The following is a 14,999-nucleotide window of genomic DNA, read 5'->3' on the forward strand; positions in this document are numbered from 1 at the left end:
TGTTTTTAAGACAGCTTCTACTCCTTCAAATCCAACTTTCATAGTTTTTGATTCAGTCCGCAGTTCCTTGTCCTAACATCTCTTGAGTAATGCTTATTTATTTTACATTGTTATCCTGAAGTTATTTGATTAATGCAATTCAGTGATTATGACACCCTGTGTCCCACATGGCTTCCGTGTTGCATCAGTTTAATTTCAGTATTTTCTAACTGCTCATGCTGGAGTTCCACAAAACAAAAAGAACAATTGCTCAGTTATCTCCGAAATTATCAGCATGTAATGCAAATTGTCTTATTAACTTTGTTCTGCATAGAAAAGTACAAGAAATAAATGGTGTGAAAATACAGTTAATTTTTCAGGGATCAGAAGATTACTGCTGTTCACTCAATGGAGTTTGTCTCAAATGCAGTACGCTCTGCATAAATGCAGTACGCTCTAATAAAGCTTGCAATATAAACTGAGCTCTCTGGTAATATCTTTTAATTTCTCCTCTCTTTTAGTTGATGGATGCACTGACTGGTCTGTGGATTACAAGAAATATCAAGTTCTAGTGGGAGAACCTGTTCGTATAAAATGTGCACTTTTTTATGGATATATTAGAGCTAATTACTCCCTAGCACAAAGTGCTGGACTCAGTTTGATGTGGTACAAAAGCTCTGGACCGGGAGATTTTGAGGAACCCATAGCTTTTGATGGAACTAGAATGAGCAAAGAAGAAGATTCCATTTGGTTTCGACCAACAGTGGTACAAGACAGCGGACTCTATGCATGTGTGATAAGGTACTGGATTTTAATATACTGCATTTTAATGACACAGATACCAAGCATGGCTCGTAATAGTGAGACTTCTATGCAAAGAAAAATATTTTTTGTTTGTTCCTTTTTCTTCTCCTCTTCCTATTCCTTTCCCTGAAGTTTTGTTTTGTGTTAATTAGAAATTGTTGCTGAATGTCTTGAATATGTATATTTTTTAACTTTAGGTTATATATGGCAGCATCAAAATTTATAAGGTGGGTGGGACTGGATGTTGGGTCCTGTGTTGTTGGGTTTGATTCTGGTTTAACTCCAACAATCACTCTCCTAGAGTTAAAAGTTCCCTTTTCACGTTTGAGTTTCTTTTTAAATGAATTTTGTACATGTTTTCCTGTAAAAAGTTGTCATTTGATAAAAAGTAGTTGCATCAAGGAAAACAGAGTATCATTATGGTGAAGTTTCAGAAGTTTTATGGGCACATATCCTTTATAATCACAGTTTATTTAACCTGATAATATAAGCTCCATGTCAGATATCTTTCAAAGGTATTTAACCTTCTGATGCATCAAGTCTTATGACCATAACTGGGGCTAGATTCATATTCCTGCTCCAACAAGAGTTGAATTACTTTTTGAATTTTTAAAATGCTTTGCTGTAAGGTATTGTTTCCAGGTCTTTGCATTCAAAAAAATCAGCTAGGCAATTTGTTTTTGTCTCACGCATTTATGCTAGATTTTCATTTGATGTGAAATTATGCAAATTAGAATTTGTACGTAAGAGGTACAGGGAAGAGTCACTGCTAATTGTTCAAAGGTTTGAAACATTTGGTTATTGTTCATAGGCACACAGATGAAGCACTGTTCTTTTCTCTGCACATATCTGTAAAATGATGTTGTTACTCACACACAAGAAAAAGAGTAAGGCAGCTGAGGGACTAGACAAGAGAATGCATGATGAAACTATTCTGATGTTGCAAGGAAAATAAAAAAATATCTTAGCAGAACCTGAAGTCCTGTGAAATTTAGTGTCTACTACAGTTTTATATTTGAAGGGATGCAGGGAAGGAACGCTGTCAGGGTTGTGTGTGGTGAAGGATTTGTTTTTACTAGATTTATTTTTATTTTTTAACATTTGTTCTTTGAGCCCCTTATATAACCTGTGAGACATTTTGGATCGCATCATTTATTCAATAGTATTTTCAGCATGTGTCTTCTTCATGTTTTTTCTTCTGAAGGTGATGGCTTTCTTTATAAGAAAATCATAAAATATTACACACTGTGTTACTTACTTAAAGGAGAACATTTATATGTGTTTAGATTAATATGTTTTCAGATGAGTGTGTAACAGTAGCCATGAAAATGGCAACACTATTGGTAATTACAGGCCTGTCAGTCTCACTTCAGTGCCTGGTAAAATTATGGAGAAGATTATTATGGGAATTACTGACAAAAAAAAGAAGGACAATGTGGTCATTGATCACAGAGAACACAGGTTCAGTAGGGGAAGGTCCTGCTTAAAAAATGTAATTTCCTCTTCTGACTAGGTCACCCATCTAGCTGACCGAGGGAAGCCAACTGATGTAATGAATTGATGAAATAATGAAATGATGTTCTTGAATTTCAGTAAAGCTTTTGATACTGGTTTTCACAGTATCCTTTGGGACAAAACGTTCAGCTAGATTAAAAAAAAAAAAAAAGTACAATGGGTGAACAATTGTTGACGGTTTGGACTCAAAGGTATATAGTAAATGGGGTTACATCAGTCTGGTGGCTAGTCACTAGTAGGGTTTCTCATGGCTCCATATTAGGGCCACTTCTCTTCAACATTTTCATAAATTACTTGGATATAGTACGAGAAAGTGTTTAGGATGTTTTAGTGTTTAGCTGTTTCAGTGCAGATGACACTAAACTGGGAGGACTATTGACTCTGTAAAAGATAGAGAAGTCTTGCAGAGGGATCTTGACAAATTAGAGAGCCAGGCAATCACGAACGATATGAAGTTTAACAAGAGCAAGTGGCAGATTCTGCACCTGGGACTGGGCAACCCTGGCAATATGTACAGACTGGGAGACCAGAAGCTGGAAAGCAGCGCTGCAGAAAGGGACCTGGGGTTTTTGGTCAATAGCAGGTTGAATATGAGTCAATGATGTGCCTTGGCAGCCTTGGCAGGAAGGCCAGCTGCATCCTTAGGTGAATCAAGCACGGCATTGCTAGGCAGTCAAGGGAAGTGATTGTCCTGCACTGCCCTGTACTGGTTCTGACTCATCTTAAGTACTGTGTGCTGTTTGGGGCACCACAATACAAAAAGGAGAAAACTATTAGAGAGCATCCAAAGGAGGGCTACAAAGATGGAGAAAGATCTAGAGGGCAAGATTTATGAGGAGTGGCTGAAGTCACTTGGTTTGTTCAGCGTAGAGGAGAGGCTGCTGGGAGACCTCATGGCAGCCTACAGCGTCCTCATGAGGGAAGAGGAGGGGCAGATGCTGATTCCTTCTCTCTGGTGACAGCAACAGGACTCAAAGGAGCAGCATAAAGATGCATCATGTTCAGTCTGGATGTTAGGAAAATATTCTTCTCTGAGAGGGAGGCTGGGCACTGGAACAGGCTCCCTGGAGAAGTGGTCATGGCACTGAGCCTGCCTGAGCTCAAGAATTTCTTGGACAATGTTCTCAGACATACAGTCTGATTTTTGAGTGGTCCTTTGGGGACCCAGGAGTTGCACTTGATGATCTTTGTGGCTCCCTTCCAACTCAGTATATTTTATGATTCAGTTATTCCATCGTGCAATTTGACATACCATAATTAATACTCGTTTAGACAAATAAAATCGTAATATCTCATGTAGGGCTTTCTAGCAATTACAGATAAATGATTCATTATGATAATCAGTCATTGTTTAACATTTGTTTATCATGCCAACTTGTGTTCATGCTTTTTGTAAACATACTTCTTTTCAGTCTGGGGGTATGTAAGGGCTTTTTCTAATCTTCTTTAAGATACATACTGCTTTTGTAGCACATACATGTATGTAATTTCCAGCTGTCAGTGCTCATATGTGTAGAGTGATTTTGGATTAAAAATAATAATAATAAGTAGCTTGTGATCTTGAATATTATGAAAAGTTACAAAGCTTCTCAGCTTGAGATCCACTAGAATAAGCAGGTGCTTGTTGAACAGTGGTACCCAGAAGTCTGTGTTTGTTGTTATATATTAATGTTTCAGATATAGATTTGTTTAACAGAGCCTTTCAATTTTTTGATCAAGGTGGTTATTGGTAGAAAATACAATCCTTATCTCAGAATGAAAGAAATGTATTCCTTTGTTTTTTATGCTTACAGTTAAAGGTTACCTTCAAATAGTTTGGAATGCCAGTTTGGAATGCTAGTTTAGAATCAACTTTAAAACTGAATACTTTATGTTCTTGTGGTAACTATGTATTTAATATTTTAGTTGGGAATAAACAAACTGAATTCCTCAGTAGTATAGCGGTTTCTTTTTCTTCCGTTTTTTTTCCCTTCCTCTTACCTTAAGAGGCTGGGTTGATGCCATCTGGTAAAAAATATGTACTTTATCTATACTTCCAAAGTTATTGCTATAGAAATATAGAAATATATATAGAAATATGTATATAGAAATACATATAGAAATATAGAAATATATAGAAATATAGCAAAAACTCTCACATCAATACCTGCCTTCTGCTCTCATCACTGAAAGCAGAATACTAAACTCTGCTTCCACTTTATATTTTAATACTCATAAAACATTAAAAAAATGGAGAAGGATTAGTGAACAAGAACTATACTTCTTTCAGGGATCATGATGAAGATTGCAGATATGAAATTAAATGATTTTTCTTTGTCCTGGTTTCAGTTAGCACAGAATTAATTTTCTTCCTAGTAGCTAGTGGAATGCTGTGTTTTGGCTTAGAATGAGAAGAGTGCTGATAACACCCCGATGCTTTAATTGTTGCAGAGCAGTGCTTATACTAAGCCAAGGACATCTCAGCCTTTGCTCTGTCCTGCCAACGGGCAGGCTGGGGGGTGCAGTAAGAGCTGGGAGGGGACAGACCCAGGACAGGTGACCCAAACTAGCCAAAGGGGTATTCCATACCATCTGACGTCATGCTAAACAATATATAGGGGTGGCTAGCCGGGGGGAGGGGGCCGGACTGCTCGGGGTTAGGCTGGGCATCGGTCAGCGGGTGGTGAGCAATTGCATTGTGCATCACTTGTTTGTACATACTATTATTACTTTCGTATTATCCCCATTGTATCATCATTATTATTCTTGTTATTATTATTTTTGTTATTTTTTTTTTTTTTCCTGTCTTATTAAACTGTCTTTATCTCAACTCACGGGCTTCACTTTCCATTTCTCTCCCCCGTCCCAGAGAGGGAGGGGGGAGGGTGAGCGAACGGCTGCGTGGTGTTTAGCTGCCAGTCGGGTTAAACCACGACATTCTTACAGATTGGAAGATTTATATAATTTTCATTAAGAGGGCTTTAAACACCTTCAGAATGATGTTATGATGTATTCTAGTTTTTAAGACTCAATTGAGAAGCTCAGTTAAGGTATGTAACCAGTAACAAACCAATGTTCAGTGTGGTGCTTGCAACAGCTTGCGTAGGAGAGCAGGGACAAGAGATGTACATGTACATTTAATGGCAGACAGTAAAGGGCAAATGGGTAAAAGGAGAACTGTTCTCCTGAACATTTCAGACTTTCTAGAAGGGGTGGGACAATACTGTACTAGCTATTTTGTTGTTCACAAACTCCTTTCTTCACAGTTCTGTGCCTTTGATACCTGTGACAACAGTAAGGAAAGGAAATGTATCTGTTGCACAGGAAGGGTAGAAATTAAAATGCTGGCACTATATATATATATATGTATATATATATATATATATACATACTATATACATATGTATATATATATACACGTATATGGCACTATATATATATGTATATATGTGTGTATATATATATATATACATATACATATATATATGTATAAATGAACAATATTAAAAGGCTAGCTGGTGGACGAAACAAGTTTCTACAATGAAAATATTGCAGTTGAAACATGGGGTTTCATTGAGTAGAAGAGTTCACATTTCTAGTAAAATTAGCCAAAGGAGAGTAGTGAAGTCTGTCTCTTTTTACTTCAGAAGCAAAGAAAGAACGTTCATCCTTATTAACCACTGTTTGCAATACTCTCACTTTTATTTACTTATCCCTACTTTTCTTCCTACGGGAAGCTGGCTGCCATAAGGAAATTCAGAACATGAAGTCTTATTATCAAGGAACTCCTGCACAACCATAGCTGGAGAAGTGAAGACAAACAGAAATAGCTTTCAGATTTCAGCTATCGATACAAGGACAAGGCTAACTGATAGAAAATATATGCGCTTATATGGTGCTTCAAAGAAATAAAATAGCGTGTTTTGTTTCAGGTACAGCACTTTACCGTTGTGCTGTAACTTGTATGTTCTGTACTTTTAAGGAAGTGGGATTTACAAAATATTGTGGTTGTGATATCACACAGTTGCTTGTTGTTTACTTTATACGTGAAGTAACTATAATTAGATGAGCCACACAAAGAGTTAATGTATATATTCAACACAAACTCTGAGAAATTATTTACATATGTATATACACATATACATAACTGATATTGTAGTCAGTATGTACCAATTTCTGTCAAACTTTACCTCCTTTAGTGTTGCAAAATAGTTGCAAAATATTGTAATTCCTGTCAAACTGGTATTTTCCTATCATTTTAATCTTTTTTCTCTCTTCCTGGAAACTTTTATTATAGTATCTCCAATAATAGCCTAGACGTAATACCTCAGGTCAATGGGGCCCAAGAAGAAGGCTGGATTGGGATTTATTAAGGTGCTACAATGGGTTTGATTGCAAAAGATGAAATATTTTTTTTATGATTTATTCAACCGGAGTTTTGCATTACTATGTCAGTTAAATAGTGCTTAGAAATCGTATTTACCACCTTGTACAGTATATGTAAGAATTCAGATGTCTTTTCAAATTAAATATGATCTTAGTAGTGACTTTGTTGCTTTAAAAATGACATTGTAGAGTAAGGTTGCTTTTGCAATTGCAAAATAAATGCTCACTTTAGGCATAGAGATAAACATCTTTGTTTTCCATTTGTCCTTAATAATGATGGCTGTAGTATTCTATTTACTTTTCTGCAGTTGAATATTTGTAACAGCTTATGTGTTTGGATGTTTACAGACATTAATTAGTTTGGTCAGCTGAGATAATTAGTGAAGAACACATACATGTAAACAAGTCCTGTTCAGACACATGAGAGTGGCTAGAAACCAAGCTTAAGATCCAGACAAAAATAAGTAGCAAGAGAAGTTAAACTAACGTATTATAAATTGCATTACAGATGTCTGTTAATTTGTCTAAAATAACTTCTGCATCTTTTAACAAACTTAAGATATATGTATTAGCTATTTATCAGCCATAAAAAACACTGTCTGCAGTTCATTCAATGTTATTGATTTTTGAAGTTTAAAATTAATATCTGACTGCTGGGTTCAAACTGGGAATAACCACAACTATGGGAATAAAAAATAATAATAATAATTAAAAAAAAAAAAAAAAAAGCACCTGCCTGAGAATCTTTAACTGTATCTATTATTCCTGTACAATCTATCATTTTAGAGGAAGAAGGACAGATTGAAATACAGTAAAGCATATAGATTTTTCTAGTTTTACATCTGAATAAGAGAAAGAAAAGACAATGCTAAAACAAAATCAGATTATTGGCAAAATTTGTATTTAGCTTCATTACCATTGCTATGGTCTTTCACATGTAAATGTAGAGGCTTCAAACATAACAGTGTTTCTAACTCAATTTTTAGGATGAACCTTAATCTTTGCTGTTTAGCTGTATGTTAAATATCTCTTCATATCAGTTGTATTTTCTGATTTTATCATAGAAATCATACAAGGGTGAAATGGTGGTCATAGGTGGAAGGGACCCACAAGGATCATTGAGTAGAACTCAAGCTTCTGCAACTACTATTCTTCATCATCTTGAGAAATGTAAAACATGTTTATGGATAAGAATTTATAATTTCATTTTATCAACCATTTATAAAATCTGACTTATTGTAGGAAGGGTGTTTTCCCTGCCTATATGTGCTTATAAATATATATATATTTTTTCCTTTAGACATTTTTCTTTAAACCAATTATTATCTTAAGATAGACACTGGCCATAAAATATAAACTGACTTTCCTTCAGAAAACAATCAATGTTCAGATAACAATCGGATGTTAAATCTGATTGAAAATTAAGAACAGAAAAGAGTAAATATATGAAATTAAGATATTAACATAATTACAACAATTCCTCTTGAAAGTTCAAAACCATGATTTTTCCTAAAACAAATACTCTGCATGGGTTCCCTGGTTACATTAATTGTGTCAGTAACAAGGAAAACTGACAATGGATGTGAGAAATAAGCTTTCTTCAATGAAGATCAAATGTACTAGCACAGAAGTAACTCTCAGAAGTGCCTACTATTCTCTTAATTCCTTTAAGTAAGTATCACAGTGGTAAAGTAATTAATAGAAAAAGAACACTTCAAACAGATTAAAAAATATTCCAAAGTAGTTTGTAATGCAGATTTGCATGTTTTCATGATTGAAATGTATTGTGATGCTTTTGAGTGAAGCCCAGAGGTACTGGTTTAGAGCACTAGTACTCACATACACACAAAAGTAGTTTTGTTTTAGCAAATAAACACACAGCAATATAGCAAGAAACTTGGGGCAATGAAAACGGAGTAACAAGGAAAAAAAAAAAAAAAAAGAGATATCTACAATTGTTTGAGTTATTTAAATGTTTGAACAATCATAACAGGTCTTTGTTAAAAAGTCAAGAACTCAGAGTGGTGTGTAAGTTCAGAACATCTATTGATCTATTGCTCAAGGGAGATGCGCTTTCCTAGGTCTACTCCCTTGCTTTTATTGGGTTTGTGTAGAACAGGGAAATTGACTCTCTTCCGCACCAACATGAGAAAGAACTTTGTCATGGTGAGGGTGACGGAGCGCTGGCACAGGCTGTCCAGGAAGGCTATGGGGTCTCCTTCTCTGGAGATATTCAAGGCCCATCTGGATGCCTACCTGGGCAATGTGCTCTAAGGAACCTGCTTTGGCAGGGGGGTTGGACCCGATGGTCTCTTGAGGTCCCTTTCAACCCCTACAATTCTGTGATTCTGTGATTCTGTGATTCATTATTACACTCAATTTATAAGCTTGTCTGAACTATTTTCGAAGTGCGTTCCTTCCACAAAAGTGTTCAGTAACCATGACAAGGAATCTGTAATTTATGGTGATCAAGGTGTGATCCTTTTCCAGTGTATGCTTAGTGGATTAGCCAGCCACCCATGACACATGACATTTTTCACTAAAACTATAAGGATACCTTGGTGAGCAGAAATAGCTTTCAGTCCAACTATAGGAATATATAGAAGATGTATTGTTGGAGCTTACATCAGATGTCCTGTACAAATGGAAAAGACAGCTGCTAGTTCCTAGAAATGAACAAGATAGGAATTTTTCTTGAAGTTGATGCTTGTTAGAAATCAAGTGATTGAAATCTGTTCATTCTCATTCTTCCCTGTCTTTCTGACACTGCAGGAGGACAAAGCAAATACCTAATATAGAAGAGAGAAATAGGTCAACAGAGTATCTCTTCTCATTTTTAAATTGATACAAGTTATGCATGCTTTTTAAACTGCAGTAAATGTCAGCTATTTGCTTGTCTCAGTGAGAACCTGACACTGGGGAAAAACAAACAAATAAACAAACAAAGCAAGCATGGCAGTGATTAGGTAAAGGAGAAGTACGATCTCTGCAGTGTAATGATTTTACAGGGTAATCATTAGGGTAATGATTTTAAGTGAAAAGTCTTGATGGACTTTTATAAACAAGATAAAACCAAGGCTGAAGCCTATAAGAGGTAATCTAGAAAGTTGGTTTAGATATGGCTTCATGAAAGTATATAATGAAAAAAGGTAATATTTTAATGACTTCATTAAATTTACATAAATTTATAGTGAGAGGAAAATATATAATACCTGTAGTTATAGATAATAAGGTAATGTTGATATTGGGAAAGAAAAAGAAAATGGTGTATTTGAGTAGGTAGAAAGCCTTAAATATGCCAGGTTTCTTTTATTAATAATTCTTTTGTTGCTGAGATATTTGCTGATATACAGTGAAGTGACAAATAACTGAATATTGCTTCTACTATTTTGCTAGTTTTGTTGTTGTTGTATATATTTTCCCCCATCCATGGGCATACTTCTAGCAAACCAAACTTGCCTTTGATAGCTATGGGTCTTCTTGTCACAATACTTCCAATCAAAAAAAAAAAAACAAAAACAAAAACAAACAAAACCAACCAACCAAACAAAAAACCTTCAAAGCTCATGTCAGTATAATAATAAAATCTATCAAAGGTTTGTTTTTGCACCTGCAATTTAAGATGCAAAAATCCTTACATGTAATAAGGATGCATTAATATGCATTATTTGTAGTAAGAAACAGTTCCTTTCTCAGACTGTAGACAGCATCCAGTCAATTTAACACTTTGCTAGTAACAAATTTTATCCATCTTGGAAAAGGACTGAAAGATATATAACATCATGGAGGAAGTGGCTGTTTTAGCAAAAGTGGAGGAAAGAAAATACAGATACAATTAATTCAATTTACTACGTACTTAAGTCAATAGTAAATTATGTTTCTCCAGGCACTAGAGAAAATGGAATACAAAGAACTAAAATGAGTTGTAAATATTTTCAAAACTATTTTGTCTCCAAAGATTGTTTATAGATTTTTTTTCTTGCTTCCTATAACGGAATTCAGAGCAACCAACTTATATAGTTAGTAATAATATCACCCTCTTACTTTTTCATTGATCATTTAAATTTACACTTAATATCTGATTTCAGAATGTATTTTGATCTGTCATGCAAGTATTTACCTCTGTGTCTATAAACAGCCTGTAGATATCAAAGTTTAAAAATCTATATGCTAAATATCTACATTCTATCTGCTGTCATTCCTATTCTGCTCAGTTTAGATCACCTTTAAATAGGTAGCTAAGACTTGATTTAGTTACACAGGAATAAGCATCTAATACTATTTTAGAGGCACTAAGAACATCTCCAAGACATTTGCAAAAATATGATATAAATGGCCCTGGAGCTTGAGGAGGCTAGATGGGATATGTTTGGGTGTCTCAAATGCCCACTGTTAAGTAAATGAATTGGTTTGGGTATTGTTTAGTTTGTTTGTATTTGTTGTTTTGCATTTTGTTGTTGTTATTGTTTTGTTGTCGCTTTTCAGATGAATCATTTGCTGGACTGACAGTTACTGTAGTTTAAAGATAGCATGCCATTATATGAAGTGAATCACAAAACTGAAATGTCTTAAACTGAATTTGTAATTAAATTGACTTTATATATTCATATAACGTACTGTGAAAGTTAAAGGATATATCCTTCTGTTTAGTGCTATGTCATCAGGATGACATTTTAAAATATTAGAGTTTATAATGTAAGAATGCAATGTGATTGAATGAATTTATAAACTTAATCATTCTGAAATGCAAATCTGAAATAGTTGTTGATGCTCCCAAAATTCATCAAACTGACTTAAAAGACATGAGTTCAACAAACAAGACTTTTAAGTAATTAGGTTATCATTTCCAAGATTTCTGCACAAGTAAATGTTACAAATGTTCCTCTAGAAAATAGATGAGATTCTTTAGTCAGACTCCAGGAAAAGTCAAATAGTTATTTATGGTGAGGACATGCAAGACTTATTTCAGAAATGGTGAATGTGAAAAGGCCACTAGTCATATGTGCCATTAATGTGCCATATATACTAGTCATATATGTGCCATAACCCAGAAGGCTACAAATAAAGTAGAGGTACTGAAGAACCTCTATTCATCTGACCTAGTCTAATTGCTTCCTACAATTAGAATTAGACTATTCCCCCAAAACCAAAATCCATCCTAGAAGCATTCAGAAGTTCTTTCATGGTCATTATTCTGATCCTTGCTTCTCTCTACCTTCAGTGATCAGAGTAGGGCACCCAATGATGTGAGGAATGAAGAAGGGGTGGTGTGGAACCCAGCATACACAAGATCAGAAAGGTGGAGATCTCTGACCCTATTTCCCTTGCTCTTCTCTTTGTTCTTCTTCTCTGTCTTGTTAAAATCACAACAAATCCAATGATTCCTCTTTTTCTGATACAGGAAGTAAAGACAAATGCATCTTTGTTGCAAGTCTTCATTCTGGGGCTTTATTTTTTATCAAGGAGTTCTTGTTGTGTTTATGGAAATTTGATAAGTAATGTAGATGGTGATAAAAAATAAAAAGTGCTTTTTTTTTTTTTGATTTCTTATCTGAAGAGAAATATTTCCAGTAAATTTAGATGCAGACCAGATGCACATTTGGAATTTTTTTCATAGTCAGTGTAGACAGTAGAGAAATAAAAATTAGCTTTTCATTTGTTTTCCAGTGTTCCTAACACTTCTTTTTTTTTTTTTTTCCTGGCAGTCCAGTAAATGATTTTACTTTTTTGTCTAGCTCCTAGACAAAAAAAAAAACTGGTATGAGAATCTTTCTTTCCTTCCTTCCTTCCTTCCTTCCTTCCTTCCTTCCTTCCTTCCGTCCTTCCGTCCTTCCGTCCTTCCGTCCTTCCTTCCTTCCTTCCTTCCTTCCTTCCTTCCTTCCTTCCTTCCGTCCTTCTGTCCTTCCGTCCTTCCTTCCCTGTCTTCAATGTCAGGGAGCTTCTCTGTATTCAAAGTCATTTTCATGACGTGCTTTTGTTGGGGGAGTGTTGTTTGCTGTTTTATTATTTGTTTGTTTGTTTTTCTGAAATTTCTATCTACATGGTCTGGACATTATATTTAGTGCAGATAATTGTGAACAGCTCAGTTCAGTGTTTGGGCCTAGATGTAGTTCTTCCTCGGTATTCAGTTAAACCCTAACATGTTTTGTGAAGTTTTATGACAATTGAAAGGACTTCCTTCCAATGTGTGACATCTAGCCTCAGGTCAAGACCAGTCAGCTTGGGGTTTTAGGTATGAAATTAGTAGAATTAATATGTAATATGCTGATATTATACATACAATGCCCAAGCATGTTGGACTATAACTCCAGAAAAGGAAAAAAAAAAAGTCTTGTCTGCTCAAATTAGCTATTTGTTTTCTATCTCTGAAGAGTCCAGGATATCATCCATCATATCAATCCATCATGACTGCCGCTGATGGTTATCTGCTTAGGACAGATGCTTTGCTCAAGCAGGGAGGTTGGGGAGGGGAACAGACTGTCAAAGGTGCTTCTGCATTTTTGCTACCTAAACGACTTGAACCATTCTCTTCATGCATAGATTTATGTATATATATATATATATATTATTTGAAGATATTATTTGAAGATACATCCATATATATACATCCATATATATACATATATATGTATAATAGGATTAATAACTTGTGATAATAGGATTAATAACTTCAAGGCCTGGCTTCACAGTTACTCTCTGTCTAGATGCCATGATCATTACTACTAAGTTACAAGTGGCACTTGGTAAGCCCCAGCTTTGAGATGTAATTGAAAGAAGAACACATGATCAAAGACACTCTCGCAGTCATGTATATAAAGATAACACTTATTTAAGTGACAGTTAGTAGTTTCTGTATGTGTGGCATTATACCTACTAATTTAACTGTGATTCATTATTCCTCTAGTGTTTAAAGTATGGGGATTGTTAATACAGTACTTTAATGCCAAAGGTTTACTAAAATACTTTGAAAGGGCTATTCATTATTTGTGTTACATACTAAAAGCAGCTTTGCTAACAACATCTTTGGTTTTGGCTACAATTTGCTTCTATTACTCTGTTTGTCAATTCTTGGAAAAAGACAAGGTCTTATAAAATAAATATATTTCAGCATAGTTATCACAGTGAAGGCAAATGAAAGATCAAAACCAAAACCTTATCTTTTAATGGAAATGTACTTCCAAGTACCCTTTTCACTCAGTTCTGGGGGGAAGAAGAAGAAGGTGCCTAGACCCCATGGCTCTGTCACCATTCAACACATAGAGCAGATTCTCAGTCCCAGCAAGCCTGAGGTCTTCCTACTGGAATGCAGACAAGGGACAGATGATATGCAGAGTTCCATGGTACGTTGCTGCATAACACTAATAATAAAGTGTAAAAATGAGTCTTCTAAATAAACATCTATACTTGAATCCCTTCAGCAGCACTGGATATACAATATTTTAGGACTGGCTGGCATTAGTTTTTTCAGTACCACTATCATGAAAATGTTCATTTAAGCTCATACTGCTCCCCCTACCAAAGGCTTTAATTACTGTAGTCATTGTTCTGTATCTTTAATACCTCAAGGCACCTGAATCTCACAATGTTACCCCAGTAAACAAAGGTTAATGCTATCAATAATGTGAGGAAAATAGTACTTTTCAATAGAGAACTGGTCCCCACCAAAATGTCTGAGTTTTGACTGAGATTCTGACTTCTTGGTCACTGCAAATTGGCTCATAACTCCAATAAGACCTGAATTTGCAGTTGCAAATTCTTGTGTTTTAAGTTGATGGACAGTTCAACAATATGAATATATTCTTCCCTTCTATCATCACTGAAGTGTTTGAAGTATACTTTGAGTGTTTCTGGTAATGTTCTTGTTAAAGACTTAACTTGAATGTAGGGCTATGACATACTAACTACATTCAAGCAGCTGGAATGCAAAAATTGAGTTTATGTAAGTTACACATGAAGTGAGCTAAGATTGTCAGCTGCTAATTCCATGTGCATATCATTTAATGGACACTTTCATTTAGTCAAGGTAAATTTGGGAGTGGTTAATCTGAAAACAGAAAATTTCAGTTACCACTTCAGTAAAAAACAACCAGTTCTTCATAAATTGTTTAGCTCAGGTTTTCAGTACAGGGACAGAAAAAAATAAAAATGTCTCTGGGAGACTGCAGTCAAATATTCTAGTTTGAAATCTTAAAGGTTAGTGAAAAAAAAATATGGACAGTATAGTGATAAAATTACATGCAAGCTTATAAGGAAATGAAATCCTTTGTATTTGGTCAGGATATGCAGAAGGAAAATCAGGACCTGCATACGGAGTAGAGAAAGTAAGAAGAGATCAG

General features: G+C 35.1%; 1 protein-coding gene across 1 annotated transcript in view; it reads left to right on the top strand.

Annotated features, from left to right (window-relative positions):
* The window catches only part of IL1RAPL1 (interleukin 1 receptor accessory protein like 1), a gene marked incomplete at both ends in the record, with an annotated part of 689,353 nt that overhangs the window by 335,446 nt on the left and 338,908 nt on the right, over positions 1–14,999 (top strand). Inside the window, one exon of the mRNA XM_084305975.1 lies at positions 501–780. Coding sequence (XP_084162101.1) covers positions 501–780 — 280 coding nt within the window. The remainder of the gene's footprint in view (positions 1–500; positions 781–14,999) is intronic.

Source organism: Netta rufina, assembly GCF_964035555.1.
Source record: "Netta rufina genome assembly, chromosome: 1".
NCBI classification, from domain to species: Eukaryota; Metazoa; Chordata; class Aves; order Anseriformes; family Anatidae; genus Netta; species Netta rufina.